General features: G+C 61.3%; 1 protein-coding gene across 2 annotated transcripts in view; it reads left to right on the top strand.

The window, feature by feature from the left end:
- Positions 1–265: 265 nt before the first annotated feature.
- The window catches only part of BEGAIN (brain enriched guanylate kinase associated), a 35,348-nt gene continuing 7,889 nt past the window's right edge, over positions 266–27,724 (top strand). Inside the window, exons 1-3 of one of the 2 annotated variants that reach the window (XM_081136015.1) lie at positions 266–349; positions 17,462–17,490; positions 26,527–26,616. In XM_081136015.1, coding sequence (XP_080992141.1) covers positions 308–349; positions 17,462–17,490; positions 26,527–26,616 — 161 coding nt within the window. In that variant the 5' untranslated portion in view covers positions 266–307. The remainder of the gene's footprint in view (positions 350–17,461; positions 17,491–26,526; positions 26,617–27,724) is intronic. The other variant, XM_081136016.1, reaches the window with a different exon arrangement.

Here is a 27,724-nt window from a genome sequence, read left to right as displayed (position 1 = left end):
ATTCATGCGCTCTGCCATCCACGCCACGTTCATTCACCGCCCGCCCGCCGCCATTCCTGCCCCGCTCCAGCGCCCACGTGGCCCGGGGCCCCGGCCCGGCCCCGCGCCCCCCGAGTGTGCCCCGTTGGACGCTGCGGGGGGAGCCGTGAATCAGCCGCGGCTGCGCGGGGCCGGGGCTGGCGGGAAGCCGGGCTGGGGGCGGGGGGCGGGCGCTCCCTGCGGGAAGCCGGGCGGGGTGGGGGAGCCCCGGCCGCGCCGGCTCCAGCGCGCCGGCCTCGGCGGGGAGGGCGCGGGCCGCCCCGGGGCCATGTGGACGGGAGGCCGGCGGCCGGGCCGGCTCCGCCGGGCGGTGAGTACCTGCGGCCGGGCGGGCGGCGGGCGCGGCTCCGCGCGCTGGCGGGCGGGGCGGGGCTACCCACGCCGCGGGGCGGTCTCTGCGCGGCCACCGGGCGGCCGGGCCCGGGGCGCCCGTCCAGCCTCCCGCCCCTCCCGCGGCGCCCCTCCCGGGTCGGGGCGCCAGGCCCCCGCGCGCGCCCGCGGCCGGAGGAGCGGCCCCGAGACGCCGGGTGCTCTAGGGGCGGGGCCGGGAGTCGGCCCCGCGCGCCGTCCTGCCCCCGAGCGCCCGTCTCCGCGCCTGGTCCCATTGGCGGGGTCCTTACCCCCGCCACGCGCGTCCCTGCGGCGGGAGGAGGCTGGGAGCCGGGACCCGGATGAGGCCTGCGCGTGGGGCCTGGCTGCCGCCTGAGACAGGTGCCCGGGCGCGCAGGCCGCCCCTTGCCCTGCCCTTGGAGGGGCTGGCGGAGCGCCGGAGGCCCGCGCCCGGGGCGGCTGCGGAGCTGAAGGCGGCTGGACCCGGGGCTGGCTCATGGAGCGCTCGCAGCCCAAGGGGGCGCCGGCCCCAGAGACCGTCCTTCCCATTCAGTACCGCGGGGCAGGTGCTAGCAGTCTCCTCGGTTGCAGGAGAGGAAACTGAGGCTGGGGAGGCCAGGGCTGGCCCCGGGCGCTCAGCAGGTGTGCGCACCCTCCCTGAACCCCGGCACGTTGCGTGGGGATTTCTGCCCTAGTGTTTCCACTTCCTGCCTGGTGTAGAGGTATTTTCTTCCTAGTCTGGGCCCCACCCCATCACCAGTGTGGTTCCTGTGGGACAAGAACAGCGTGGGTGACATCCTGGAGTCTCCTGAGCCAGCAGGATAGGAGCAGAGTAGGCACCCTAGAGTGAGTGGAGGTGGCTTCATGAGCACTGCAAATGTGGGGCCCTGGATGGCCTAGGTCGGCCCACCTGCAGACCGGGGGTCCAGGCTTTGGGCCACAGGGAAGGCAGGGTCTCCGTGGGCCTGGCTCCTTCCTAGGCCCCAACGCCTAGATCTCTGGTCCTTTCCCTTCTCTGGGTCCCAGCCTCCCCACCCACCGACCGCAGCAGAGGCCCTTCCACTCCTAGGGCAGCAAGCCTCTCATGAACTGTGGTGTGGAGTCCACGCCAGTTGTGTGTGGCACTGCTGGCTGGGGCAAGCGGCTGATGGAGGCAGCTCTGCCTGGCATCTGCGATGCGCAGGGCGGGGAGGCGGCAGTGCGGGCCCTGGCAGCATCCCGAAAACCCTTAATTTTCCCGACTCTCACTATAATCAGGGTGGCACAGAAAACTGAGCAGGGTGGCAGATGCGGCTTCTTTCTGGCTGCTCAGTGTGCTGGCGCCGGGCAAGGGTCTGCGGGGCTGTGGGGAGGACCATCCCTGAGCCATTGTCTCATATTTATAGATTCCTGCACTTTGTGTTCCACTTATTGTCAGAACCTGGAGCTGTTCACACCTGAGACTCTTGGGCACAGGATCTGGCTCACAATAGCTGCCATGTATTGAGCACCTACTATGTGCCAGGTCTAGTATAGGCATTTTCACACATCATGTCCATGGCACCGCTTGGAAGTAGTTTCTCTATTCCTGTAGGCCCTTAATGACATGAAAAAGGAAGGAGGGAGGGAGGGAGGGAGGGAGGGAGGGAGGGAGGGAGGGAGGGAGGGAGGGAGGGAGGGAGGGAGGGAGGGAGGGGAAGGTGGGAATGAGAGCAGTCCGTGAATCCATGGCTTGTTTGGAGACAGTCCACATATAATTTCCCAAATCCCAGGAGGCTCAGGAGGCCCAAGGGCTGAGGAGGAGCTGAGCAGGTGAGGGTAGAGGAGTGTCTGAGGTGTGGCCCAGGTCAGGGTCTGGGGGCAAGGGGAAGATGCAGGGATCAGAAGAAGCTCAGTCCTGCTGGAGTGTGGAGGTCAAGTGCATGGCCATGGAGCAGGGAGAGGTGGCGTCTCCCCTCCAATCGGGTGAAGATCCCTAAGAGTAACTGGGAGTGGCCCCAAGGCTTGTTGTGTTGGCCTAGAATTGCCCCAGGACTGGTCTCTAGCCTGGTGGAGAGGCCTGGCTGGGAGTCTGGAATCTTGAATTCCAGGTCCTCCTCTGCCACTGATCCCTTGTGTGACCTTGAGCAAGGCCCCACCCTCTCTGGGCTCAGTGTCTGGGGCTCAACACCTCTCACAGTCAGAGGAGTGACTTTGTGCCCAAGAGCAGGCGGAGATGGTAGGCTGTGGTGGCAGAAGGTGGCCAGAGCTGGGATGAATGCATGAGGGAGTGAACTGTGCATTCACCAGCACACTCTCCCCATGCCCTCACTCAGCACCATTCCCTGGGTCCACTCAGGTGAACCTGACACAGATCTTGCCCTTCAAGAGCTCACAGTCTGTCAGGAGAAACTGACCTTGACCAGTGGCAGGTGCTCCTGGTTTTTCCTGCCCTCTAGCCAGGAAGGGAACCCAGCAGTGGCCACAGCCCCTGCTGGTCATGAGTCTGGAGGCCAATACAGCAGCCCCTGAGGGCTCCCCAGGGTGAGGATCAGTTAGAGCCCAGTGCTGAGCCAGGACAGGGGACTAGTCATTTGCCCAATCAGCAGGCCCTGAACCAAGTCAGGGATGGAGATGGGCCCGGCCTGGGCCCTGCCTGGGGAAGACGGGCATGGAAAGTTCTAGTCATGCTATGGGTGGTGTGTGCAGGGACTATGGGGCACATAAGCAGAGCAGCAGTGTGGGGTGGACTGAAGGGGCCAGTGGTGAATGGTGGATGGATGGACGGTGATGGGAAGCATGTAGCAGGACCGATCAGGGGGTGGATAGATAGAAAGCTAGAGGAATAGATGGATGGGAGGAGACACTGATGGACGGAAGTGGCGAGACAGAGATGGACAAGAGGGTGGCTGGAGGAATGGATAAAGATGTAGGACTGGATGAATGGAACAAGATACCAATGATGGACCCATGGGGCTTGGACAGACGGGAGGATGGGTTTCTGATGCATATGGCAAGAGGGATGGATGGGAGCGTCTAAAATGGATGGAGAGATGTCAACAGATGGATGGATAAGCGGTGGGTGGATGGAGGCGTGAGAAATGCATGGACACTAAATGGATGCAGTCAATGTACGGGGGTGGGCGGGGTGGAGGGATGGAGACCTGGATAATTGTGGTAAGATGATGGATACAGGAATGGGGGTGGGTGGATAGATAGGGGAAGAGTGAATGAGTGAATAGGTAGGATTTCATAGAAAAGCCTGAATTTTTAGAAAAAAAATTCAAAACCTGGTAAGTCTGGACTCACATCCTCACATGGCAACACATGGCTGAGGCTGAGCGGCCGACGAGCCCTTTGGAGGGGCAGTCCCTCTGCGGCCTCGTGCAGACCTGCCCAGTCTGCTTCAGACATTTATCTGCCTCCCTGTGAGGCCTTTGAGTTTTGACCCCTACTCTAAATTCTAGGGGACACCCAGTCCTTCTCTGGTCAAAGCGAGACAGTGAGTTTAGTCAGTTTCAATGTCATTTTCTCCTCTGCTCCCCTGTGCAGTCATCTGCCCGGGACCCATCATTGAAGGCCCCTCCTTCCCGTCTCATCAAGAACAATCTGTGTGGGAGAGTGGCAAGGACACCCCCCCATCTCCCACTACAACTAAATGGGTGCCTCAGATCCTCCCCGGGTGTGCTGGGGTTTGAAAGATACCCCCACGGTCTCAGCCCAACCTGACACTAGTCAGAGAGGCGCGGGTTACTCCCAGAATTGGCAAATCCAGAGCATCCCTAAATGGGCTACCACTACTGCAGAATCAAAAACAGCCAGGGTCCTGGGGCAGCCCTGTCTCCTGTACAGCTAGGCCATTCAGGAAGGGTCTCATTTGTTCCTAAATGCACGGATACAGGCATGGGGGTGGACCAGTGCCCGAATGGACACGTGTGGATGGTGGATGCATCCATGGACGGACAGATGGAAGCATGGATACTAGATGCAAGTAACAGGGATGGATGGATGGATGGATGGATGGATGGATGGATGGATGGATGGATGACAGGACTAGTACATGGGTGAGCACATGTCAGCGATGGCAGGTATGGGCATGGAAGGATGCACTGAAACATGGATGGGTACATGCCAACGGGCGGATGGTTACAGGGATGGATGGGTGGTCGGATGAGCGAGACATCTGTTTCCCCCCATGCTGGTATCGGTGATAGTGTGGCCTGGAGGCAGGGCTGGAAGACTCGTCGAGGGGAGGATGACACAGCAGTATAGCCTCTTGTAGAGACAGGCGACGAGCAGGGAACCCGCAGGGACTTCCTTGTCTGGGGGGACTTCCTGGGAGGCCTGGACCGCACGCGGCATATGCATGGATGTGGGGACTTGAGACACCTGAGGCCTATGGCCGCCCTTGAGGGTCCTCAGGCCAGCATGGCCTATCCAGGAGCGGGGAGGCAGTGTGGCTCAGAGAGCAAGGGTGCAGGTTCCCAGGCCCTCTGTGTCCTGGTTGGTATGGGGGGGTTGGTAATAGAAGTTTCCGCACGGGAATGAGGGAGGCTTACGGAAGGTGACCGCCCCGTTTAGGTGTTTGCTGCATAAGGCAGGCCCTGGCTGTTTGCCAGTAGCCTTCAGAGCCCACGTCCCCCTCCGTGAACTGGGTAGCAAGTCCTAGTTTAGGAATTAAGCTTAGGAGAATTCAAGGAGGTGGAGCTTGGAGCTGAGGTCTTAGCGAATGCCCAGCATGCCGTCCTGCATGCTGGGCATTCGCTAAGGGCCCTCTGGAGGCAATGGCAGCAATGTCCCTCCTCTCTCGGGGAGGGGGGACAGGGGTAGGACAGGCAGTGGTGGCGGGGCTGTGGGGGTCCCGGGAGGAAGCAGGGTGTGAGTGCACGACCTCTGGGGTTCTCGTCCCAGGTCTGCTGCATCTGAGCCATGTGACCTCAGGAAAGTCACGTCACCTCCCTGAGACTCTGCTCCATTTTAGCACAAAACAGAGGTCACGGCCCTGCCACCTCACAGGGCTGGATGAAGATTCAGGTGACGACACAGGTGCATGCCCAGCGTGGATCATGGCACACAGTAGGGCTCAGGAAGGGCCTGAAATGGATGAGTCAAGAGACAGGGCCCTTGGGCCAAGAGAGACAGCCCAGGCTGCAGGAGGTGAGCAGGCCCAGGCTGCAAGCGCAGCAGCCGACAGCATCCTCCAGGGCCTCTGGCCCAGGCGGCTGAGAGCCAGTGGGTTGTTATGACAACGGAAACTTGTCTGATGCAGCCGGCAACTCTGGGAGAGGCTCAGAGAACCAGCTGGCCGAGGTCTGCAGAACACTCCTATGCCCGCACATGCTAGGGAATGAACAAATCAGAGCCCTGTGACAAGGAGCCCTGAGGTCCCACTAGGTGCCAGGCTCTGGGCTGAAGGTGCCCAGCATGTACCCCTTGCACCATTTCCCACCACTGCCTGTGGGCTGGGGATAGCTTTGTCCCTGTATGACAGTGAGGAGGGGACAGGACTTGGTCCTGCTGGGATGCTGGAGTGGTATTTGACCTTGCATCTGCCCATCTGTCTCCAGGTCCTATTCCCACAGGTGACGGAGCAGGGGCTGAATGGCTGCTGCTGCAGAGGGGGTTTTCCAGGTGTAAAGGGCTGGCCATCAGGAGACTGCAGGAGTGGGAGGGACACTGTGGCCTTCCCAAGAGCCTGGGATCCCTCCCATGGAGGTCCACACCCAGCTGGAGAAGCTTGTGAACTGACAGCCTGGGCCTGTGATACATTCACTTACAGTCATTCAAGATCTGCTTACTGAGCACCTACTAGGTGTCCGGCCCTGTTCAGAGAGCTGGGATAGAGTGTACACAGATAATAAAGAAATTATCACAAGCATATTAATTACACTTGGGGGCCTTGGTATGAGGCCAGGGGTTATAAGAGGCTGTTGCAGGGGTCTCTGATCTAATCTGTGGGATCTGGGGCCCTGAGAATTAGATGGTGAGGAGGAGAGTAAGGGCAGAGGGAGTCAGAGTGCCCCTGGCAGAGGAAACAGCATATACAAAGGCCCTGTGGCCAGACAGAGCTCAGCACCGCTCAGGAACATGATGGAAGTTTCATGGAGAGGGGTACACAGTAGCAGAGATAGAAGGCACTAGGCCGTCAGAGCCTTGCAGGGCATATGAAAGGGTGACATTGTCTGGTAATATGGTCTGTGATTTTATTTATTTATTTTTTTTATGTATATCTATTGATTTCAGAGAGAGGAAAGGAGAAGGAGAGAGAGAGATAGAAACATCAGTGATGAGAGAGTCATTGATCGGCTTCCTCCTGCACGGCCCCGACTGGGGATTGAGCCCGCAACCTGGGCATGTGCCCTGACCAGGAATCGAACCTCGATCTCCTGGATCCTAGGTCGACGCTCAACCTCTGAGCCACGCGCGGTCGGGCTGGTCTGTGATTTTAAAAGTTTGCACTGGTAGGTTTATGGGATGGACTGAGGTGAACCAACACAAGGTCAGGGGCCCCAGGGAAGGGTGATTGCCGGTGTCCAGGTGAGACATGGTGGCACCTGGGACCAGCAAGGTGACAGCAGGGATGTAAGGAAGTGGTGAAATCTGAGAGTTACTGAATCCCCAGGGCCTGGTAGTTAGGGGTGGGATCAGGGGAGGGGTCCAGGTGGCAGCTGAGCTCTTGGAGTTTTTCAGACATTCAGTCAGGGGTGCCATAGATCATCCAGAGAGGTGTGCAGCTGAGCCCAGCAAAGAAGGGGTCCCTAGCACTTGACCTGAGGTGTCTAGGTACTGCCAGGTGGGCAGGGGCAGGGGCACAGCCATGAGCAGGCAATGCCAAGCAAAGCCTAGGCCATGCTCCAGGCAGCACCACAGGCCAGCTCTGGGGAGGGGCGAGGCCACCAGCTGGCCAGCGAACCACCCCCAGCAAGCCTTTGACTCCAGCTGCTGGATCCCAGGAAGGAGTCTTGCCTGGACCCCTGGCTCCCCAAGATGCCGGGGGCAGGCATCTCCCTTCACACAAAGGAAGAGGTGCCCAGGCCAGGCTCAGGCCCTTCTCCGGGTTAATCTCCCCCTCACCCCCATCTAACTGCGCCCTCGGCTCCCATGTACCGAAGGCTCCTGCCTCGGCGTTACTAACCGCTGCTCCTCGTGTCCCCCGGGCACCCCTGAGGCATTGCACACGGCGCCTAGTGACAGAGACGGGGAATAACCGAGGCTTAAACAAGATAGGGGCTTACTTTTCTCAAGTTAATGAACGTCCAGAGGCAGGGGCTGTGGGGTAGGAGCGGTGCGATGACACAGTGGCTCCTCTCGTCTTTCTCCCCCACCGTTTGCTACATATGGCTTCTGTCGCACGTTTGCCTCATGGTGCCACTTAGCTGTTACAGCTCCAACCATCACTTCCATGTTCCAGATAAGAAGCAGGAGGTTGGGGGATGGGAGGCAAGCGGTGGGATCCCTTTTAGAGTTCTCCCAGAAGTCACGCCCCACAAATTCCGTTTATATGTCATGGGCCAAGCCTGGCTACAAAGGAGCCTGGGAAATGCAGTTCTTTAGCCAGGTGACTTGCCTCCCAGAATAAAATGAGGTCCTTTACTAAGTAAGAATGGGAGAGCAGTGGGCAACCAGCAGCCTGCTCCACACCCTCCCATTCTGCCAGATCCATGCAGGTCTGATGTCCCTTCTTCAGGCCCTGCCTTCCCCCTGTCCCTACTGCCCACCTCCACCCCGTCCCTGAGCCCAGCACCAGCCCTGGCGGGGAGACAGGAGATAGTGTGAGTGGAGTGTGTGAGGCCCAACCCAGGGCCCCTCCCTGTATACAGCAGGTGCTCGTTCAGTGCAGGCTGCCTCCCCAGGCAGTTGCAGCGCCCAGGACATGACCTTGTCTTCTCTAGCGCTTTCTAAGCCCCGAAGCCCTGCTCTCATTTAGTGAGAATCAATTTAGGGGGCGGGCGGCCCTTCTGCCACATGCTCTCTGGATCAATGGGCAGGCGGGCGCTGGGCAATCACTCTGCCCAGTGAGGGTTGAGATGCTCTGACCCCTGAGAGGGCGTAGGGATCCCAGCCCTGTGGGAGGAGAGAGCGGGGTCAGCGAGGCACTAGCAGGCTTGACTAAAGAAGATGCTGTCGGGGGCCAGCTCCCAGGCACGGGGCCCTGGCCCCGGCAGCCCCAGGCAGGACGGCCATGGCTCCCTCATGGAGCCCAGGGCCCAAGCCCCCAGGAAGGGAGCATGCAGAGAGGACCCTGGAAGCCATAGACTTAGCCCCAGCCCAGGTGGGAGCCCCGCGGACCAGCCATCTCTCCCCAGCTGGGCAGCATGGCCTGGCCAAGAGGAGACACGGGCACCGCCTGGCCTGCCATCTGCCCCAGAGCCCCCATGCATGGGCGGCAAGCCTGCCACCGGCCCCCTCGCCCGCCTGAACCGACATCGGGAGGCCAGGCTGCCTTTTTCCAGGTTCCTGGATGAAGTCACTATGCAGGTGCTGGACCCCAAGACCCTGGAAGCCTTCTGGGGGCCCAGGGGCCGCAACCCAGAGCCCTCCCCTGGTGAGCGAGGCCCAGGCTTAGCCCAGGAGCCCCTCACAGAGGCTGCGGCCCCAGGGAAGAGCCTGGCCCTGAGCCCCCCGCTGTCCTCAGAGGCGGCAGCCGAGGCTGCAGGCAGGTTGGGGTCCAGCCGGGCTGTGGAGACCAGCGGGCCCCACGTGGGCAGCGGTGAGCGGGGAGGCCAAGCTGCCTCCCCCTGGCAGCCTCCGAGCCGGGTGAGTCTCAGCCCCAGATCATCCCCGGCAAGCAGCTGGACAGAGATCCACTGTGGCCCCTTCCTCACCCCCTCCACTTACCATTTCCCTACCAGTCCTGGCTGAGAGCTTCGGAGTTCCTGCACCACACCCCTTTTATAATCTCTGCAACGGGAAAGATCTAAGCGCCAAAAGAATGAATCTCTAAGGTGAAATTCTAGCTTTGGGGCAGGCAGCACTGAGTGTGCATGAGAAGCGTTAACAGTAATATCACCGCCCATCGGCAGAGCCCTCAGGGTTTACCATGGGATTTCATATTATCCCTTTGAAAGTTTGAACCTCAGACACCTCCACGTGAGGTGGGATGTCACAGTTCCTGCCAGGCAGGTAGATGGGTCTGTGTTCTTCATAGCTGCCCCCATTTCGTGGGGTTGGAAACTGAGGCCCTGGGGGGCTGCCATGTGCCACAGGTCCTGCCGAGTATGGGCTTGGACTGAGGTCTTCAGATCTAATGCAGGCCTCTCTCAGCACCTCAGCACCCCCTGCCGCACACACACTCGGCCTCAGACAGATGGACAGAGAGACTCAGTGAGACCTCCGCTGTCCTGGGGACGGAGCTCTGCAGAGTCAGGATGGTAGCACCCCATGTGTTGCCACCCCAACCTTGGCACTGACCTTCTGTCCCCCCAAACTTCCATGTCCCCTGGCGCCAAGGTAGATCCTCATGGACTATCCATGACATTGCCCCTGTCCCTGTCCTCCCCTCCCCCCTCCCAACTTCTCCCAGCACAGGACTGAGGTGGGGGCTGCAGGGCCCAGTTGGTGGAGATCTCGACCAGGCCCCTCCCAGGATGGCTTTCCCTGTGGGTAGGTTGTTTTAAAAACAAAATCTGGGTGAGAGTGTGTGCTGTTACTTGCTGATGATTTGCTAGTGTTCTCTCTCCCAAGCCCCAGTGCACCCCCCGGGTTCTCAATTCAAGGGTCTGCTGATTGCTGTGTGATCTTGGACAAGTTACCCACCCTCTCTGGGCCCTGGTATCCCCAGCAGTGAAAGGGAAGTGTAAGGTTTCTGATTTTCCCTTTGCCTTGTCACAGGAAAAGCATCACATCCCCTGTCTCCTCCATGAGGGCCCAGCAATCTGGGACCCCCACCTCTCTGCTGCTCTGGGTTCTGCCCACCACTCACACCTCACTCGGGGGATGGCTGGGTCCCAGGGAGCACCATGATATCGGGGCCTCTGGCAGATTCTGTCTAAGGCTCTTTAACATGCCCCCCGGGCCTGCCAGGCAGCACAGGGCTGTGAGGACCATTGGGGCCCAGCAGTGGGCGCTGGCAGCCAGGACAGGATGGGGGCAGGGGAGGGGAGAGCGCTGTGCTGGGGCCTGGGTGGGAGTGCTCTTTTCAAAGAACATCAGCCCCAGCCCCAACCCCCCTCCTCCCCTCACCCCAGGCCACATCACATGGTGAGGACCTATTCTGTCTCCCTCAGCTCCAGCCTCATTTCAAATACTCAAAACAGGCCAGAGAGAGACTAGTACCAGGCCCATTTTACAGACCAGGAACTGAGGCTCAGAGAGCTGAGCCTGCAGAGCCTTTACTGGGCTGGGCCCTGCTCAGAGAACCTGGAAAAGCCACAGCTCCCTCCATGTCTCATATATGGGCGTGGAGATTAGAGGTGACTGGTGAAGGGTGAGGCCTGGTGCACAGTAGAGATTCAGTCACTGGAAGAATGAAGACAGTGACAGCCCCTCTCCTGGGTGCCTCCTGCCCTGGACAAACCTGTGTCCCCAGAACAGTTCCCAGGGTGCAGGTGGAGCTTTGGGGGAGCAGGACAGACTCCTGGCTTCTAGTCATCAACCTGAAAGCCATGCATCAGAGGAGGACCCTGGATTTTTGTCCTGGCTCTGCCCCGTCTAGCTGAGTGGCCCTGGGGGACCCTGGTCCTCCCCTTCATTGTCCAGCAAACAAGAAGCCACTGTAGAGGGTCTCTGGGACCTGCAGCTCCTACCGTGCAGAGACCTGGAACCAAGGGCTCTTTCATACTATAGTGTGAATGATTCGAGCCAGCCATTTCCTGTGAACAGAAGGGTCAGAAGAAGAGAATGGGAAGGACAGGGCCAGGGTTAGGGAAGGAGAGGCAGGCGGCAGCTCTGACGCAGCCAGGCTGGGATTTTTGACAAGACCTCCAATTTCAGGTCTGGCAGTCCCCAGAGCTATGGTTGGATTCTGTCCAAGGGGCTTTCCCACTGAGTGACCTCGACAAGTCATGCCATCCTCCATGCCTCAGTCTCCCCATCTGTAGGGCAAGCTGAGGTTTGGATGGTGCCTCTCCCACCGCTGGAGGGGCAGCTGCTTCCCGCTCCCTAACTGTTTCCACATGGGAACGTGGGCAGGAGTTGCCAGATCTCCAAAAATTTCAGTGGGAGCCAAAAAATACGGATTTAAAAGTGTAAACTCTCCCAATTTTTAAGTGTTGGCTTGAATGTTTTTTTTAAAAAAAGTTAGAACCCTCTAGCGGGCCAAATACAACATGCCGGCGGGCCAGATTTAGCTCGGGAGGCCAGTTTGCAGCCACCAGCTTATCCTGTCTGCAGCCACACGCAGCTGGAACCGGCAGAGGCCACGTAGAGCCCACAGCAGGAAGTGGCACAGGGCACCCCTCACACCAGGGCTTGGGTCAGGTCCCCAGCTGCCGGCTGACATCGGGCAAGTGCTCACCCCTCTCTCGTTGGCCACGCACAGAGAGCCCGTCAGCTCACCCCAGTATTGCGACTAAGGTATCGGTGGGTGACCCCACTGTGTGTCCAGCACACACTAGCCCTGTGGGTGATGCTCAGGGACACAAGGCCCGCTTCTCACCCATGACAGTCTGTGACACGGCGGGTGCCCCCTCCCCCTGGGAACACCTGCTCTCCCCTTACCGCCCTGCTGGCTCCCTGGTCTCTGTGGCTGGCTCTGCTCCCTCCCTGAACCTGACCTTGGCGGAGCCCCTTGTCTTCCCCATCTACCCTCACTCCCTTGGCCATCTCATCCAGGGCTGTGGCTGTAAGTACCGTCTCCTGGACCTTCCTCTGATCTTCTAACCCTTGCACCCACCCACCCTCTTGTGGACCCTGCCGGTCATCTGACACCCCTGGATCTGAATCCTCACCTTCTCCCCACTCCCTTCCAGCTGCTTGGGTTCAAGCATTTGATGTCATCTTCAGTGTCATTGTGGGTGACTTTCTTCTCCACCCACCTCTAGTCTGTCGGGGCATCTCCCACCCCCACCCTGGTCCCCACCCGCCTTGGGCTACACTCCTCAGGTAGGCCCTGCACTGACCCCTTGGTGTGTCTTCCACTCAGCAGCGTGACCAATATGCCTCTGTCCAGCCCTGTGGGGACTTCCAAGCCACTCAAGATAGTGGGCTCCTCCATGAGGCCCCCCAACTCAGCCCCTGCTCCACTTGTGACCGGGTACTCCCCAAACTCCCCAGGCACCCCACCCCCAGGGCCTGCCCCTCTCCCAGCTCCCCAGGCTCTGCTCACATTTCATCCTGACATCCCCCTTGACAGCGCCCCCCATGTGGCCCTCCCCCTCAGCAGATTCCCCCAGCAACACACGGGGCGGAGGGCCACCTCCGTGGTGTCTCCTGCAGTCTGTCTCCCCCTGCAGAACGGCAGTGCTCCAAAGCGGAGAACTTCTAGTTTGTTCACTGCCAAGCGCCCTGGAAGAGGGCACAGGAGGTGTGTGTTGAAAGGAGGAGTGGCGCGGACATCCGAGAAGGTGCCCAGCCCAGGTGACTGCATTAAAAGGCTGGCTCTGCGGAGCAGCCACAGTCCTTTAGAAGCCCTGTTCCCGAGATCATCCCTTGTCCTTTGACAATTTTCCATCCCCCTCAGATGAGGGATTGAGCTCCAAGAGGCTGAGAGCCTTGCCCCAGGTCACACGGCTGCAGCCCCGTAGGAGATGGCTCAGGATACCCCACATCCACAGAGGGGGTTCCCTGGGCAGCGCTCTGGGTACCAGTCGGACTCAGGTGTCCTCCAGTGGGGGGGGTGTGTGTGTGTGCATGTGTGTGTGTGTGTGTGTAAGTCTTTGAGGAGGGGCAGGGGATGGTATGTGATGGGGTCGGTGAGAGCAGGACTGCTCAAGATGGCAAGCGGATGCCTCTGGCTGGGGATTGAGAGCAACCGTGTTCATTCAGCCGTCACCACCTGCCTGCCATTGGAGGCCTCTGGGCCAGGCTCTGGGGATAAAGACAGTGGCCTAAGCAGAGGGACCCTGCTGAGAGGTCCTCTATAGCTCAGGGGGACAGGCAAATAACCAAAGAGATGGGATGTGATGAGAAGTCGTTTTGTGGGGGAGGAGCTACTTCAGATGAGTGGTCAGGAAAGGAGGCCCAGCCATGCAAAGGCCCTGAGGCAGGAGTGAGTTGGGTGAGCTTGGGACCAGCGAGGTGGCCAGTATGGCTGGTGCGTGCCAAGTAAGGGGCTGAGTCAGGATTCCCCAACCCCTCCCTGAGGCCTCACTGATGGCACAAAGCTGCCCTGGCTCTGGGGAGTGCCTGTTGTGTGCATCAGTCACAGTGCCCACCGCCCCTGAGGATGGACAGGAGCTTGGCCCCAAATCACAGTACAGTGTGAAAGCCGCAGGGGTTTACCTCTTGGAGCCTGTCTGTCATCTGCAAAACGGGGGTTATAAGACCTACCTCGGAAAGTCTCAGTGAGGGTTAAACGGGATTGAGCTCCGTAACTGGGTGAAACGCTGCGCTGGGAACGGCACAGGGGGACGTAGGGTGCGTGGGCCCGTTTCTGACCCAGGTGGCCCTCCTGAAGCTCACAGTCATTCAGGGAGTAAGGAAGGAGGCAGGCTGCAGGGGGGAGGTGATGAGACCGTGGTGGTTGCCGGGATGCTGAGAGTGGAACTCAGGGTGTGGGAGGGGGCGGGCATTGGGGGCAGGGGACCAGCATGGGCAAGGTCAGTGTGGGAGGAGACAGCAGGGGGGCTGAGGCGGGGATGCAGGCACAGCCCAGTTTGACCAACAAGTAGGACTTGTGGGACATTGTTGGGAAGTCAAGGTGATCGCTGGGCTGGACCACCCAGAGGGGCTGGACAACTCAGAGGGCACAAGGGGTGAGTTTAGGGCAGACAGTGATGAGGTCACAGGTGTGTTGCAGGAACAGGCATCGGACTATGACCCTGGGGTGGACTGAAGAGACAGTACCCAAAGCAGGGATGGACTGTCCCTTGAGAGCACCCAGAGGGCCCACCTGTGTTCCGCCTGTGTCAGGAGGTCTTGGGATCCCACTTGCCTGGGGGTCCTGGAGGGGCCAGAGGAGTCCTGAGGGTATTTCCTGCCCCATCATCTCACCCTGGAGACCCTGGACATCCCACACACCCCTATACTCATGGTCCCCACCCACCCCTGCCCTCCTCCTATAGTGGTCACTATCTCTGGCTCGAGACCCAGGCAGGGCCCCAGTCTCCTCTGCCCAGCCCACAGGCACCCCCAGCCAGCCTCAGGGGCCTCGAGGAAGCCATTCCATGCTCTGGCCTTGGGTTCCAGAGAAAGGGCAGCTTGGGAACATCCCCAGATCTTGTAGTTATGAATTGCAGTCAAGATTTGAACATGGAGCTTTGGCCCCAACATCAAGACCATTGCTCAAGGCACAGCATCTCCCCAGAGGGCTGCTCCCCCACCCACACACAACCACACTGCTCATCTGCACACATCCAGAGCTTTATGCATGCCCCCCCCCCACTCCTGAGTGAGGTGCGGGGCTAGCCCCGGACACATGGGGGAAAAACAGGCCCTGCCCCAGGGAGGGCCCGTATGGTGTGGGGGCCTAACCCAACAACTCCACTGCGTCTCCCTGGAGGGCTGCCTGGAGGAGGTGGCCTTTAAGAGTTAGAGCAGTGGCTACCCCACAGACACTGGTTCTGGGCAGAATTTGGGAAGTCATAGCATCAGAGTCAAGCTTCTGAAATGCAGAGTGAAGAGGGGCTGCTGAGATACCAGGGTGGGACATCCTTCCCTTTCTTGTCTCCTACCCTGCCCACCCCCCACCCCCTGCCACCAGGGCAACTCAGCCGCCTCTCCTAGAGGCCCTTCCTGGAGGAGGAATTCCCAGACAGGCCCTTTAGAAGAGCCGAAGTACTCAATATAAATAAATAATTAATGCTAGATTTTAAAAATTAAATTTTAATACATTCTTATTAATTTTAGACAAACTCCCTGGCAGGTCATCCACTGTGAATGATTGAGGCGACTGGAGACATGAAGGATGTCCCTAGCCTCTGGGTGGGGAAGGCCTCTGAGCGCTGAGGTCCAGGCCCGGCTGGGCTTACCACCGGGTTGCTCTCCACTTCTGCAGAGCGCACTGACCCTGCCCAGCGCAGGAGAGGACGGTGCCAGGAACTGCAAGGGGCGTGGGTGGAGGTGCTCGTCTTACTATTCTGCCATTCTGCTGACGGTGGGCTCCCAGGACTGGAGTAGGGGTTTCATTAGTCCCCAGAGGCCGGCTCAGATCCTTGGCTGCCCTCTCCGCACCCCAAGAGCTTTGCCCAGAGCTTAGGAGTGAGTGAGGAGCCATCCCTCAGAGTGGACGGAGGAGCCCTTGGACTTGGGCTGGGTCGGAACCTGCTTGGGGCTGACCCTCCGGAGGGCTCCTCCCACCCTGCGTGCTGGCCAGGAGGAGGCCAGGCCTCCTGGGCGCTGTGGGGGGGCCCTGGCGAAGGGACAGGGCTCCTGCCGGGAACTCGCCCTGAAGGGAAGCGGCAGGAGGAGATTCGCCATGGTGCTGCGGGATGCGGACGGGCATCGTCCGCGTTTATTGAGCGCCTGCTGTATGCTGGGGTCTCGCGCGCCGGGCACGGTGATGGGGACGCGGGAAAGGTGGGCCTGGGATCCATCGGGGGGCTTGGGGCAGCGGTGGGCGGAGCAGCCAACTGCACGTCTAAGGGGGAGGAGACCACACGGAGGGGGTCCAGGCTCCCAGTCTCAGGCAACTTTCAGAGTGTCGGAGCTAGTGTCTGGCTGCGGATCGGGGCCCCTCGCGGATCCTGTCTCCTGAAATTCCTCCCCCGCCCCGGCCCCTCCGCCGCCCGCGGTGCTGACGGGCCGCAGGGCGCTCGGTCCGCTCCCCCGACCCTCAACCGCAGCGGGCAGGTGAGGAAACTGAGGCGGGGAGCCCCGGGGAGGCCTGCCTGGGCGCGCGGGGGTTGGTGGCGGATCCTGGCCGAGGCCCCGGGCCGGGCCTCCCAGCTCGGCGCCGGCAGCCCGGCTGCGCCCTCGCCCAGCGGGGCGGTGGGGGAGGCGGCGTGGGGCCCGGACCCGAGCGGAGCGCGCTCCCGGCGGACGCGGCGCGAGGGCCGGCATGGGCAGTCATCAGTCTTCCCAGGTGTGTCGCATGGTCCCTGGGCTCAGCCCCCGTCCCTCTTGAATGCCAGCCGTGGCTCGGGAAGACGGGAAAGCCCCCGGGAGCGGCCTTTCCGGAGTGATGGGGAGCCAGCCCCGGGCCCCCGCTTCGCGCAGGAAGTGCGATCCCGCGCGGGCCGCTCGCGGTCCCCGTCGCTCGCCGGCTCGCGCAGGGTTAACCCCCACCCCCACCCCGCGCGCAGAGGGGCCGCCCGGCCGCGCGGGGCCGGGCCCCGAGGGCCTCCAAGCGGCTCCCCCGCGGGCTGCGCAAGCCAGGCAGGGAGCCCCACGGGCGAGCCGGTCGCGCGAGGGTTAATCCCTCGGGCCCGGGAGGGGCGGGCCAGGCCCGGAACCTCAGAACGCGAGGGCAGCGGGGTCCCCGACTGAGGAGCCTGAGGTCCCGAGTGCCACCCCCTCGGGGTCGCTGCGCGTCCGGCTCCGCAGTCCCGTCCGGCTCCCGATCGGAACAGTCTCCTGCTCGGAGCTCTGACACTCCGGGGCTCGGCTTCCTCCGGGAGGGAGCCCGGGGCTGGAAGGGTTAACGGGCGGGGCGGGGGGCGGGTGAGAGTAGCGGGGGCCGCAGCCAGGGACGAGTTAACGGGACCGAGTTGGGTCCCCCTCTTTCTGGCAAGCTCGGGAGCGCTCCGGGTCGCGCCATCCCGAGTCCCCAGGCGGTGCCACCCCGAGTCCCCGGGTCAGTCCCCCTCGCCCCCCGGGGGGCGTAACTACGCGCGGGGTTGCGCGGTGGCCCGGGAGGGCTCACCTGTTACTCGGCAGCTGCCCGACGCACCCACTGAGTCCCGGGGACCGAAGTCGGGCGGCGGGGCCTGGGGTCGCGCGGGCCGGGCTTCCCGCGGAGCGAGCCGCGCAGGGGTGCCCGTCCGCCGCGCCGCCGGTGCCCGCGGTGCCCGCGGTGCCCGCGGTGCCCGGCTCCGCCCGGCGCGGCTGCGGAGCGCACGCCTCCCGCCCGCTGACCCTCTCGTTTGGTTTCTCGCAGGCCTCTGCCGCAGACATGGAGAAACTCAGGTGAGTGGAGCGCCTTCCGAGCCGCGGCCGGCGGGCCGGGGCGGGGCGGGGGCGGGGGCGGGGGGTCGGGGCCGCGCGGGGCGCTTCCCCCCGCGCCCGCGGCGCCGCTGCTCCGCCGGCCGGGGTGCTGCGCGTGGTGCGTGCGCGCGGCGAGCCGGTGGGGAGCCCCGCGGGGGACTCCTCGGCCTGCCCGGGGCCGCTGCGGCTGGGCGGGGGGTGCGCAGTCGGGGCCCCGCCGGCCTCCGCGGCCCGCGCGCCCCGCCCGGCCCTCGGTGGTCCCCCGGGACCCTCCGGGCGCCCGCTCCTGCTGCCGCACGCGGGTCTCGGCGCCCGCTGGTCCCCCCACCGCGCCGTAGACAGTTGCCCGGCTCCGAGCTTTTAAGTTTACGCCTCGCGGGGGCGGGTGGGGGATGGAGCCCTCTCGCTGACCGAGGTAGTCGGGTCTTGGAGCCATTTTGGGGAATCCCGCGCCCGGGGCGCCCGGGCCGTGTTCCCACCGGGGCGCGCGCCCGCCGCCCTCCGGGTGCTAAACTTCCAGACCTCGCGCGCTCCCCGCGCCCTCCGTGGCCCCGCCGCGGCCGGGTCAGCCGGTGTGAATATTCATGACTTCCTCCGAGACTTCCCGTGGCCGCCCTGACCCCCACTTTGGGAACACCCCTCCCGTGTTTTCCTTCCGGAGTCTGAGCCAGCGCGCGTGTGGGCAGCCGATCCAGCTCTGGCGCCGGTTTCCGCACCCCCCCGGCGGGCAGGGTCCGCCGCCCGCCGCCCCGGCCCCCCGCCGGAACCCGCACCCCCCTCGAAGACTCCAGGTAGCAGGTGCTCCCGATTCCCAAGGGGCAGGGGCGCGGCAGGGCCCAGGCTTGTTCCCGGGCAGGTTCCTGGGTCCGTGCGGGAGAGGGGCCGGCGCCTCCCAGGTGCCTCAGTGCTGCGGGTGCCTGGGGACAGGTGGGCTCACAGAGACCCCGACTGGACCCAAAGCAGGGACATCTCCTGGCCGCTTCGCTGGAACGCAGCCCGCCCTTGTGGGTCCCCCGGGGGGAGGCCTATTTATCCTGGGCTGGGAGGAGGGGTCCGGTCTGTTAGGTGGAAGGTGCTCAGACCCAAAACTTGATTACTATCAGCCAGACCCATCTTGTCATGGTCAAGGTTGGGGTGGGGCAGGGGCTTTGGCCACACAGAGGAGCTCAGCTCAGGGCCCTCCAAGGTATCCCACATTGGCTGCCAGCTCACCAGTACCCCCGCCAGGGTTGGGCGCCCTCCCTATAGGGGAGGGGACCTCTGGGACTTGAGCAAAAGGTACCATTCATAGGGCCCTCGGAGGCGAGCCTGGGGTGGGGGGCTCAATGGTTCTCTTTCTCTTTCCTTCCCTCGCCATGCCCGGCCAAGCCTCTTGAGCACCCATCCTTATATTCTGGGTAATAGGAAAGAGACATAGCCCAGCCTCAGTTTCCCCATCTGTAAAGCCGTTGTCCTAATCACCACCCCCCCGCCCATGCAGGACTGTTGGGAGGGTGGCATGAGCTACTGTGCAGACAACCCCCTTCTGGGGCCTGGCAGGGGTTCACCGTGGGGCATGGGAACCACAGGACTATGGGTTCCCCAGGCAGGAGACCTGTTTGTGGTCCAGCTGAAAGGATCCCGGAGGCTCCTGTGCCCGGGTCCTGCCTCCTGCCCCTAGACTGTGGTTTTTGCACATTGCAGGCCAGGCCTGGGATCTGAATTGAGAGGGCAGGCCCTTTGCCCCACCCAACCACCCATCGCTCTGCTCCCCTCTCTTCCCTCCCCCCCAGCCTGGCTAGTGGGAGGGTCCCGTAAATACTATTTGAATGAGCAAAAGGACCTTGCCATTGTGACCCTCAGCATCTCCCTTTGTGGGCAGGTATGCAGCTGGGCTCTCCCCGCCCCAGCCCCTCAACCCAGATCCCCTGGCTGCCACTCCCCACCCCATATAGTAGTCCCCCCTCTGAGTCCCAAACAAGCTGTCACCTCACGCCTCTCTGCCTTTGCTCCTGCTGTTCTCTCTGCCCAGAACGCCCTTCCACCTGCTTTCTTGTCCATGTCACAAACTATCTGTCCTCCCTGTCACCTTTTCTCTGTGGCCTTAGTGACCTTCTTGCCCCTCCACCCCCAGGTGGACTCATCCCCTCTCTGTGTACCAAGTTCCGAATTGGGCGCTGAGTCACAGCAAGAGCCAAGCCAGCCTTTCAGAGCAGGGACACAATCCCATCAACAGATCCTCCCAGGGATCCCAGGTTGGGGACACTGGCCTGATGAATCAAGGTGGGTTTCCTGGAAGCAAGGACACTGGAGCCCAGAATTGAAGGAAGGAGTTTGCCAGGGCAGACAGGAGGGGCCTTTCAAGAGGTGCAAACGCCTGGGGGCCTGAGGAAGCAGGATGTTTTCAGGGAGACAGGTGAGGGTGGGGAGTAGAGGTACCTGGGGCTCCCCTTGCCACCTGGAGTGTCCTCTGCCCACCCCATTGCAAGCACAGCCTGGGTCTGAGCCCTCGATTTTTCCAGCCCCAGTGCCTGGCAAGAGCTGGCACACAGTAGGGCTCCCCCAGGTGTGGTCACCTGTGCTCTAGCCTATTGCATGCTCCCTGGCCCTCCCTCACTCAGCTCTCCCTCCTCCCACTGCTTGAAAAACTCTTCCAGGGACACTCCGGTATTTGCAGATATTAGCAAGTCCCAGCTTCCAGCTGTGTCTCTAATCCCCAAATTAATCCCCTCCTCTGCCTTCCTCTGCACAGGGTCCCTCTGCCCTCACCCCACCCGCACCCCACCCCCAGCCGCAGCCACTTTGCGTTGTGCCTTAGGGCAAGCTCCTTCCTCTGTGTAAGCTTCAGTCCCCTCCTCTGTCATCTCAGAAAGCAGGTCAGTCGCCTCGCATGGCGCCTGGGACTCAGAAGGTGCCCTGGAGACCCAGAGCTATTCCCGGCACGAGTCCACCCTGCCTCCAAAATAGAATTTTTCAAAGTTGTGAACTATATGGTAAGCATAGAGAAAATAACCATCAAGATCTGTGACTTTAGGGTGACCCCCACCCAGGTTAAGTGGACCGCTGCCAGCCCCTCAGGTGCCTCCCAGCCCCTGCCCTGACCACAGCCCCTTCCAGCTCCCCGGAGGTCACCAGCAGCGAGCATGCCTGACCCGCAGTGTCTCCTGAACTAGAGCCTCGCACGCGAGGTCCTTCAGCCGCGGTACCCAGGCTGGCTCTTGCCACCAAAACATCATGTTTGCAGGGCTGTCCTTGGTGCGCAGAGCTGTCCATCGGCGGCTATCTTGGGGACCGGTATGTGTGAGTGAGGTGACTTCAGTGTATCCACTGATGGATGTTTGGGCAGCTTCCAGCCTAGACCATTGAAAACGAAGCTCCCGTGCAGGTGATCTGGGGAACGCGGGCTGTGTTTCTGGGAGCGTACCCCAGAACTGCGGGGGGGGGGCACAGGGCGGCTTCAGGAGCTAAGGCCACACTCTCCTGGGTGCTTCTGCCCGTCGCCTCCCAGCCGCACGTGGAGTTCCTGCGTCCCCACAGCCTCGCGACTCCGCACGGTCAGGCGGGGGCCGCCACTGTTTGTGGTGCTTCCCTGGGCGGCCGCCCCCTCGGCCCCTCCTGTGGGGCCTGTGCGGTGTCTCCGTCAGGGTCCCGCTGACCCGCGGGAGCTCTGCCGAAAGTCCTCCGCAGCTGCTCGGCTGCACCTCCTGCTGTTTGCTTGCCTCGCACCCTTTACACGGCCCTCTGATGAGCAGAAGGTATTTTTAATTCTGTTGAGTGTTTCAGGCTTTTACTTTTTCTCTTTTATTCTCACCCAACATGTTCACTGATTTGAGAGAAAGAGAAAAGGGGAGAGAGAGAGAGAGAGAGAGAGAGAGAGAGAGAGAGAAAAGGAGAGAGAGAGAGAGAGAGAAGAGAAACATGCGTGAGAGAGAGACACATGGATCGGCTGTCTCCCGTGCGCACCCCGACCAGGGATCAAACCCGCAGCCTGTGTGTTGACGTTTATTTTTGTGGATGGTTTGAGGCTGGGCTCCTTTTTTTAATTTTTTTTTTTTTTTATTTTGCACATGAACGCCAAGTTCCTGCCCATACTCTGATTCATTTACATGACTGATATTTGTTGCCGTGGTCCTGCCCACGCTGCAGGTACTATGGGGCGACACCAGGCTGATGTCCTAGAGAGACAGACAGACAGCTATCGGGTCATCTTACAATTGTAAAATCACGCTGACCTCATCTCCCATGACTCTCCCCTCGCAGGCTCCCCTCTAGCCACCAGGCCTCCTTGCTGTTCCTCAAACGCATCAGACAGGCTCCTGCCCCAGGGCCTTGGCACGTGCTGTTCCCTTCTGCCTGAAAGTCCTTCCTCACATATCCACAGGACTCCTGCCTCTTTCCTTTCACACCTTCCTCAGTGTCTTGGGGGGGGGGGCTTTCCTGGCCACTCACTGTTAACAGCTATAACCCCCTCTCCCACCTCCTCCTTCCCTGCCCTGATTTTCTGTGACACCCTGATCCCCAACGGACTCGTGATTTATTTATTTCTCTTCTTTATTATCTGTCTTCCCCCAGAACAGCAGCCCATTGGTGATCTCCAATGCTTAGAACTGGCACATAGTAGGTGCTCAGTAAATGCCCCCCCCTTTTTTTCCTCTTTTTTTTTTTTTAAACTTAGACATTTTATTTTTATTTATTTATTTATTTTTGTCTTTTTTCCCATTAGTTCTGCTTCTGGTTTTTGTGTTTGATTTTTTTCTTTTATGGTAAATGCTTTTGAATGAGACTGGACTATGGCAAATGGTGAGGAGGAAGGAGATGGGATACAGCTTTTCCTCATGATGCCCAAGAGGGGGACCCCACAAAAAGGGGGTGTTGGGGGCCGCTTATGCCCCCATCCTCCTCCCTTGGCCCTCAGGGAGTAGTTTTGATTTTTTAAAAATCGCCCAATGAGAGTCCCTGAGAGCTGTGAGAGCCTCCGGTGGAGGGATTTGGTTTCAATATCCCCCCTCTATCCCCAGTGGGCTCAGCCCCAGTCCCTTCCTAAGCATGGTCCTCCAAGGCTCTCTGCCCCATTTCTTTTTTTTCTTCTTTTTAAAGATATTTTAGAGAGAGGAAGGGAGAGGGAGAGAGAGAAAGAAACATCAGTGTAAGAGCAATACATCGATCGGCTGCCTCCTGCACATCCCCCACAGGGGACTGAGTCTGCAAGTAGGATATGTACCCTGACCAGGAATTGAACCAGCAATCTTCTGGTGCATGGGATGAGCCCAACCAACTGAGCCACACCAGTCAGGGCACTCTCTGCCCCACTTCTAAACTTGATCCACATAAAAGAAGGTAGATGCACAAATTCTCACTAAGGTGTGAATGACTACCTCACTTTGATTTCTTCCTTTGGGAGCCAGGGTTTCATCACAAAGGGACCTTGGTCATGGACTGTTCTCTCTTACCTTCTTCTGTCCTGCTCTTCAAAGTCCCCTGTCTCCACAGTCCTTCTGAGTCCCTACTGTTTAACAGAGGCTTTCTGATGAAGTCTGTGATTAAAAAGGCAGAGTCACCTGGGTTTGAATCCCAGTTCTGACACTTACTGGCAGTGTGGCCTTGGGCAGGTTTCTGAACCTCTCTAATCCTCAGTTTCTGCATCTGTGAAATGGGAATAATATTAATCACATCTTCCTTAGAAAGTGTTTTGAGGATTAAATCGTTAACATGGAATTTGGCAGATGGTTAATGGTGTCTAGGCTAGTTCTGGCCGTTAATTGCCTGCCCCTCTCATAGCTTCATTTTGCCCAGGCCTTTTCCCCCCAGCCATTGGGCAGGTGACAGTATTCCCATTGTGACGGAGGGGACCCAGTAGGGTGGGGTGGGAGATGTGACCGGCAGCCCTAGATTGAGTTAGGGTCCACCAGAGAATTTCCGAGTTGGGGGCAGGGGGCCAGCTCTGCTCACCCCACATCGCGGTCCTAATGGTGGCCTGGTATTTTATTTTATTTTTAAAAATATGTTTTTATTTATTTTTAGAGAGAGAGAGAAACACAGATGTGAGACAAAAACATCAACCGGCTGCCTCCTGCAGGCCCTGACTGGACATGTGCCCCCCCCCAACAGGGAATCCAGCCAGCGGCCTCTCAGTCCAGGGGCCGCTGCTCAACCAACTGAGCCACAGCGGCCAGGGCAGAGGCTGGGTGTTTTAGAGCAAGGATGTGCTGTGTGCCAGTTTCTCAGCCTTCAGGTCACCCCATTAACAACAGGCGGAAGAGCAACCTGACTGGCGTCTCTGGGCCTCTACTCTGCGCCAGGCTGTGCCAGCCCTCACCTGGGCACTCTCACTTTACATCCACAACAAGCTGGGTGGCTGCATGTCCTGTCCCCTGAGGGGCCATCGAGGCACTGGCGTCAGGGCAACCCCCAGGTGTCTGTCTTGATGGAGTGGCTGCCACCTGAGACGGGAGGACGGGGACGGGTTTGGGGGTACACGAGATACTTGTTGGGTGAATGCAGCAGAACCTGGGACCAGGTCTCCTGGGCTCCTCAGCCCTTGTGGCCAACAGCACGGGGGGTGCTCTGCGGGGCAGGAGGGGTCAAGGCCGGGACTGGGAGACCATCAGTGAATTTGGAGTAGCCGCCTGGGAGGGGAGCCATCCCGGGGCAGGTCCTAGTCCTGGCTCCTGTGCTCACTATTGGGGTGCCCTTGATGAAGCCCTTACCCCGGCCACAGTGGACAATGGGCAGCCCCCGCCAGGCCTCACCGACGGGACACCCACGGCCTCACTGGGTGACTGAGTGGGGATGACCTCAGGGAAAGCTTGCAAGGAGGTCATCATGGTCCTAAGTGCCCCTTTGGGCTTTGGTTACCGATGGGGAAACTGAGGCCCAGAAAGGCAGCCTCCTTCGGCCCACGGGCTGATCCTGAGACCCATTGTCATAGCTCCTGTCCTTTTCTTCCAGACTCGGTTTCACCTCCGGGACTGTCTCCTCTGGGTATGGGAGGGGCGGGGTGGGGCTGGGGCTGGGGGAGCAGCAAGGCACCAAGGGCATCCTGGGGGGGCCGTGGGGCATGGAGGGAGCGCAGGGTTGGGGCCGCCGCCCCACACCCCGCAGCCCAGTGTCGCCGATGGGCCTCCCGCGGCCCTGATTGCCTTTTGGATCCCCGAATCCCGTCAAGCAGGCCCTCCCGCCGATCCAATTACTGTGTGGCGTGACTGTTTGCAGTGGCGAGCCGGCTGGTGGGGCGGGCAAATTAGTGAAGCCAGCGTGGGTTCCTTGGTGGGCAGTAATGAAGCTGCTCGTCAGCGCGTCGCAGGGCAGCCCCTGCTCACCTGGGCTTCGGGGCGGGGCGGGCAGGTGCTGGGCGGTTAATTTGGGAGCCCTGCAGGCAGCTCCTTAGCTTGTGGGGCTGACCCCTGGCCATTCCTACACTAGCCCCCCAGGCAAACACCCCCAAACATTGGGGGTGGAGGGCAGGTATGGCCAGGTCCATAGGCCAGAGAGAACCTTCCAGAAGAGAGGGAGAGACCAGTGGTTCGGCTGGAGGGGAAACCCTCACGGGCTGGAGCCAGGCCTGCAGCGGGCGAGGGCCGCCTGGCCGCTCATCGAAATGACAGGTGGGCGGGCGGCCGGGAGACCCGCGGAGGAGGCGTGGGGAGGCTGCGTGGAGGAAGGAAGGTGAAGTCAGGCTGCCCGCGTGAGGGGGGAGCGGGTGTAGTAGGATTCGGGGGGGGGGGGCGTGAGTGGAAATGAGGCCTGTCAGCTCTGCCGTGTGTCTTCCTGCTGTCTCTCCGGAGGCAGCACCGAGGCCACGCCACGGAGGGGTGGCCCTAACCACAGTGAGGTCTGGCCCCAATGTTAGGACAGTGCAGAGAGAGATGGGGGGCCTGAGGGGTGAGGGGGGCTGTGAGAAGCTACCGCACTGAGGAGGGAGAGGTGTCAGAGGGGGGAGCTGGAAGGAGTGGGGGTCAGAAGTGGGATGTCCCTCGGGCTGTCGCTGGCCCTGCTGGGGGACCCAGTGGGAGGCAGGTCGCTCCCTCTTGCGCCGTCCTGTGGGCAGGGTGGCCCGTTTTACCGACGAGGAAAGTGGGGCTCACGCCTGGCCGAGAACGTCCCTGCTGTGCCCCTCAGCCTGTCAAAGCCACACCCTAAGATCTTTCTCTTTTTTTGGACCAAAATTTGATCCTCAGTAGAAATTTTTCTTTGATTTTTTCACACGCGCTGCAGGAATGACAAAACCAGGGAGGCACAAAAGCAAACCGTAGGCCACCCAGGCCCGCCCGGCCGCCTTTCCTTCCGCGTCTCCTCTGGCCGGCTGCGGGCAGTTATTCTCTTAAATGGGATTACGCTGCTCCTCGGGCCTGGCCCCTGCCGCGTCTCCAGCCTTCTCTGGACGCCTCCCTCGGGGCTGCTGGGGCTGCGAGTCCCCGAGAGACCCAGGAGGGGCTCCCAGCAGGCTCACCAAGCCGCTGCCCACCCTGCTGCCCCCAGGCCCTGCCCCCTCACATCCCCCCAGGCGGCTTCCACGCCCACCGCCCAGCCCCCGCAGGCCACAGGCAGGGTGGGGTGAGGAGCCCCGGGGAGGGTCAAGCGGGGCTGCCCTGGACCCTAACATTCGCCAGGTCCCACAGCCTCTAGGACACGACCCCTCCCCACTGTCCATAGGGGTCAACCTATCACCACCTCCCGGCAGAAGTGGGGGGCTGGGATCACACCTCCCTCCACTCTCCTCGCCTCCTCGGGTCTTGCACACAAGGCTCAGTAGCCAAAGGGGACCCACAGCTGGGGAGCCTGCCCCCCACGACTCCCTCTGCGGCTGCGATGGTGGATGCAGGCCTGTGGGACAGGACACGGGACAGGTGACCCTGCCACCGGTGGACGCAGGGCCGCCCGTGAGCTTGGACTCTGGCAGGTGCACAGGCCGGGAGCCCCCACCGTCCCGGCCCCCCCGCCCGACGGCCTGCGCAGGCGTCCGAGCGCCGGGGCGGCCCTCCCCGGGACGCGCGGCGGGTGCGGCCCGCCCGTCTGAGCAGCTGTCCTCTTCGCCCACAGGCTGCGCAGCCCCTGGGTGCCCTCGTGCCTCGCACAGTCCCGCGTCCTGCAGGGCCGACTGGCCAGGTCCTCGCCCTCGCTCTGGGACAGGTAACATGCCTGTTGTTTGCCCCGGGCCCCTGCTGTCTCTGCATCTGTCCCCACACATTGTCCCTTGTCTGTGTCAACTCCCCCAGACAGACAAGGAGGCCCAGAGAGGGGACAGACACCAGCACCCCCACTGCTCCTTCCAGGGCCGTCTTGTCCCCGAGGTGAGGCCCTCGGCCCAGAGCTCATGCCCTCTCCTCCCCAAAGGGCTCTGTCCTTCGGCTCAGGCCTCCTGGTGGAAGCACCTACCCACCCACCACCCACCACATACCCCCACCCACCACTGACCACACCACACCACACACCCCACCCACCACACATACCCTGTCAGGTCAGGTTCAGATCCTGCGCGAAGTCCCCAGGACTCGGGTGAAGCTAGGGTGGCCCTGACTGGGGGGCGTGGCACACCCTCCCCATGCGTCTGGGAGTCTTTCCAGGTGCCAGGGCCCAGAGCCAGCTCCTACTCCGGGGGACACCTAGCTGCTGAGCCCCGGGCTGCGCCATCCCCCGGGTTCCCAGCAGCCTGGAGGCCCCACTTCCACACGGGGCTGCCTCTGGTGTCATCCTGGCGGTTCTGATGGCCCAGGGTGGCGCAGGGACCCCAGTGACAGCCCTGCCCCCTAAGCATGGGTAGCTCCGTATGGGTGCATGCACCCCTGTTTTACAGACGTGGAGACAGGCTGAGAGGCCAGGCAGGGCTCGGGTTAGCACCCCAGGAGGGGAGAGCCACTCCTGGACCAGACCAGGGAGGGGACATGTCCAAAGCTTCCAGAAACTGACCCCAGGACTTGGTGATGGGCTGGGAGAGGTGAGGGGCAGGAGGGGTCACCACAACTTTCACGGTCTGACTGGGGACTGAGGGTAGCCATGCCCGTCCCGGGGCAGAGAGTGGTCAGCAGTGGACATACTAGTGTGAGGTGGTCGCGGGCTGTCGGGGTGGAGAGGCCAGTGGGTGACTGGACCTGGGGGAGTGGAGCCCAGAGGGGCCAGGCTGGAGACGGAGGCCTGGCGGGGAGAAGTCCGTGCGGGGTTGGGCATGGGGGCAGCCTGAGACATGCGGGGCGGGGGGTGAAAACCAGGGCCCTGAGGACTAGCCGGGGCCAGGTCAAGG

Source organism: Miniopterus schreibersii (assembly GCF_964146895.1).
Source record: "Miniopterus schreibersii genome assembly, chromosome: 1".
Lineage (NCBI taxonomy): Eukaryota > Metazoa > Chordata > Mammalia > Chiroptera > Miniopteridae > Miniopterus > Miniopterus schreibersii.
The sequence above is the reverse complement of the archived record's forward strand: the minus strand, read 5'-3'. Positions and strand labels throughout refer to the sequence as shown.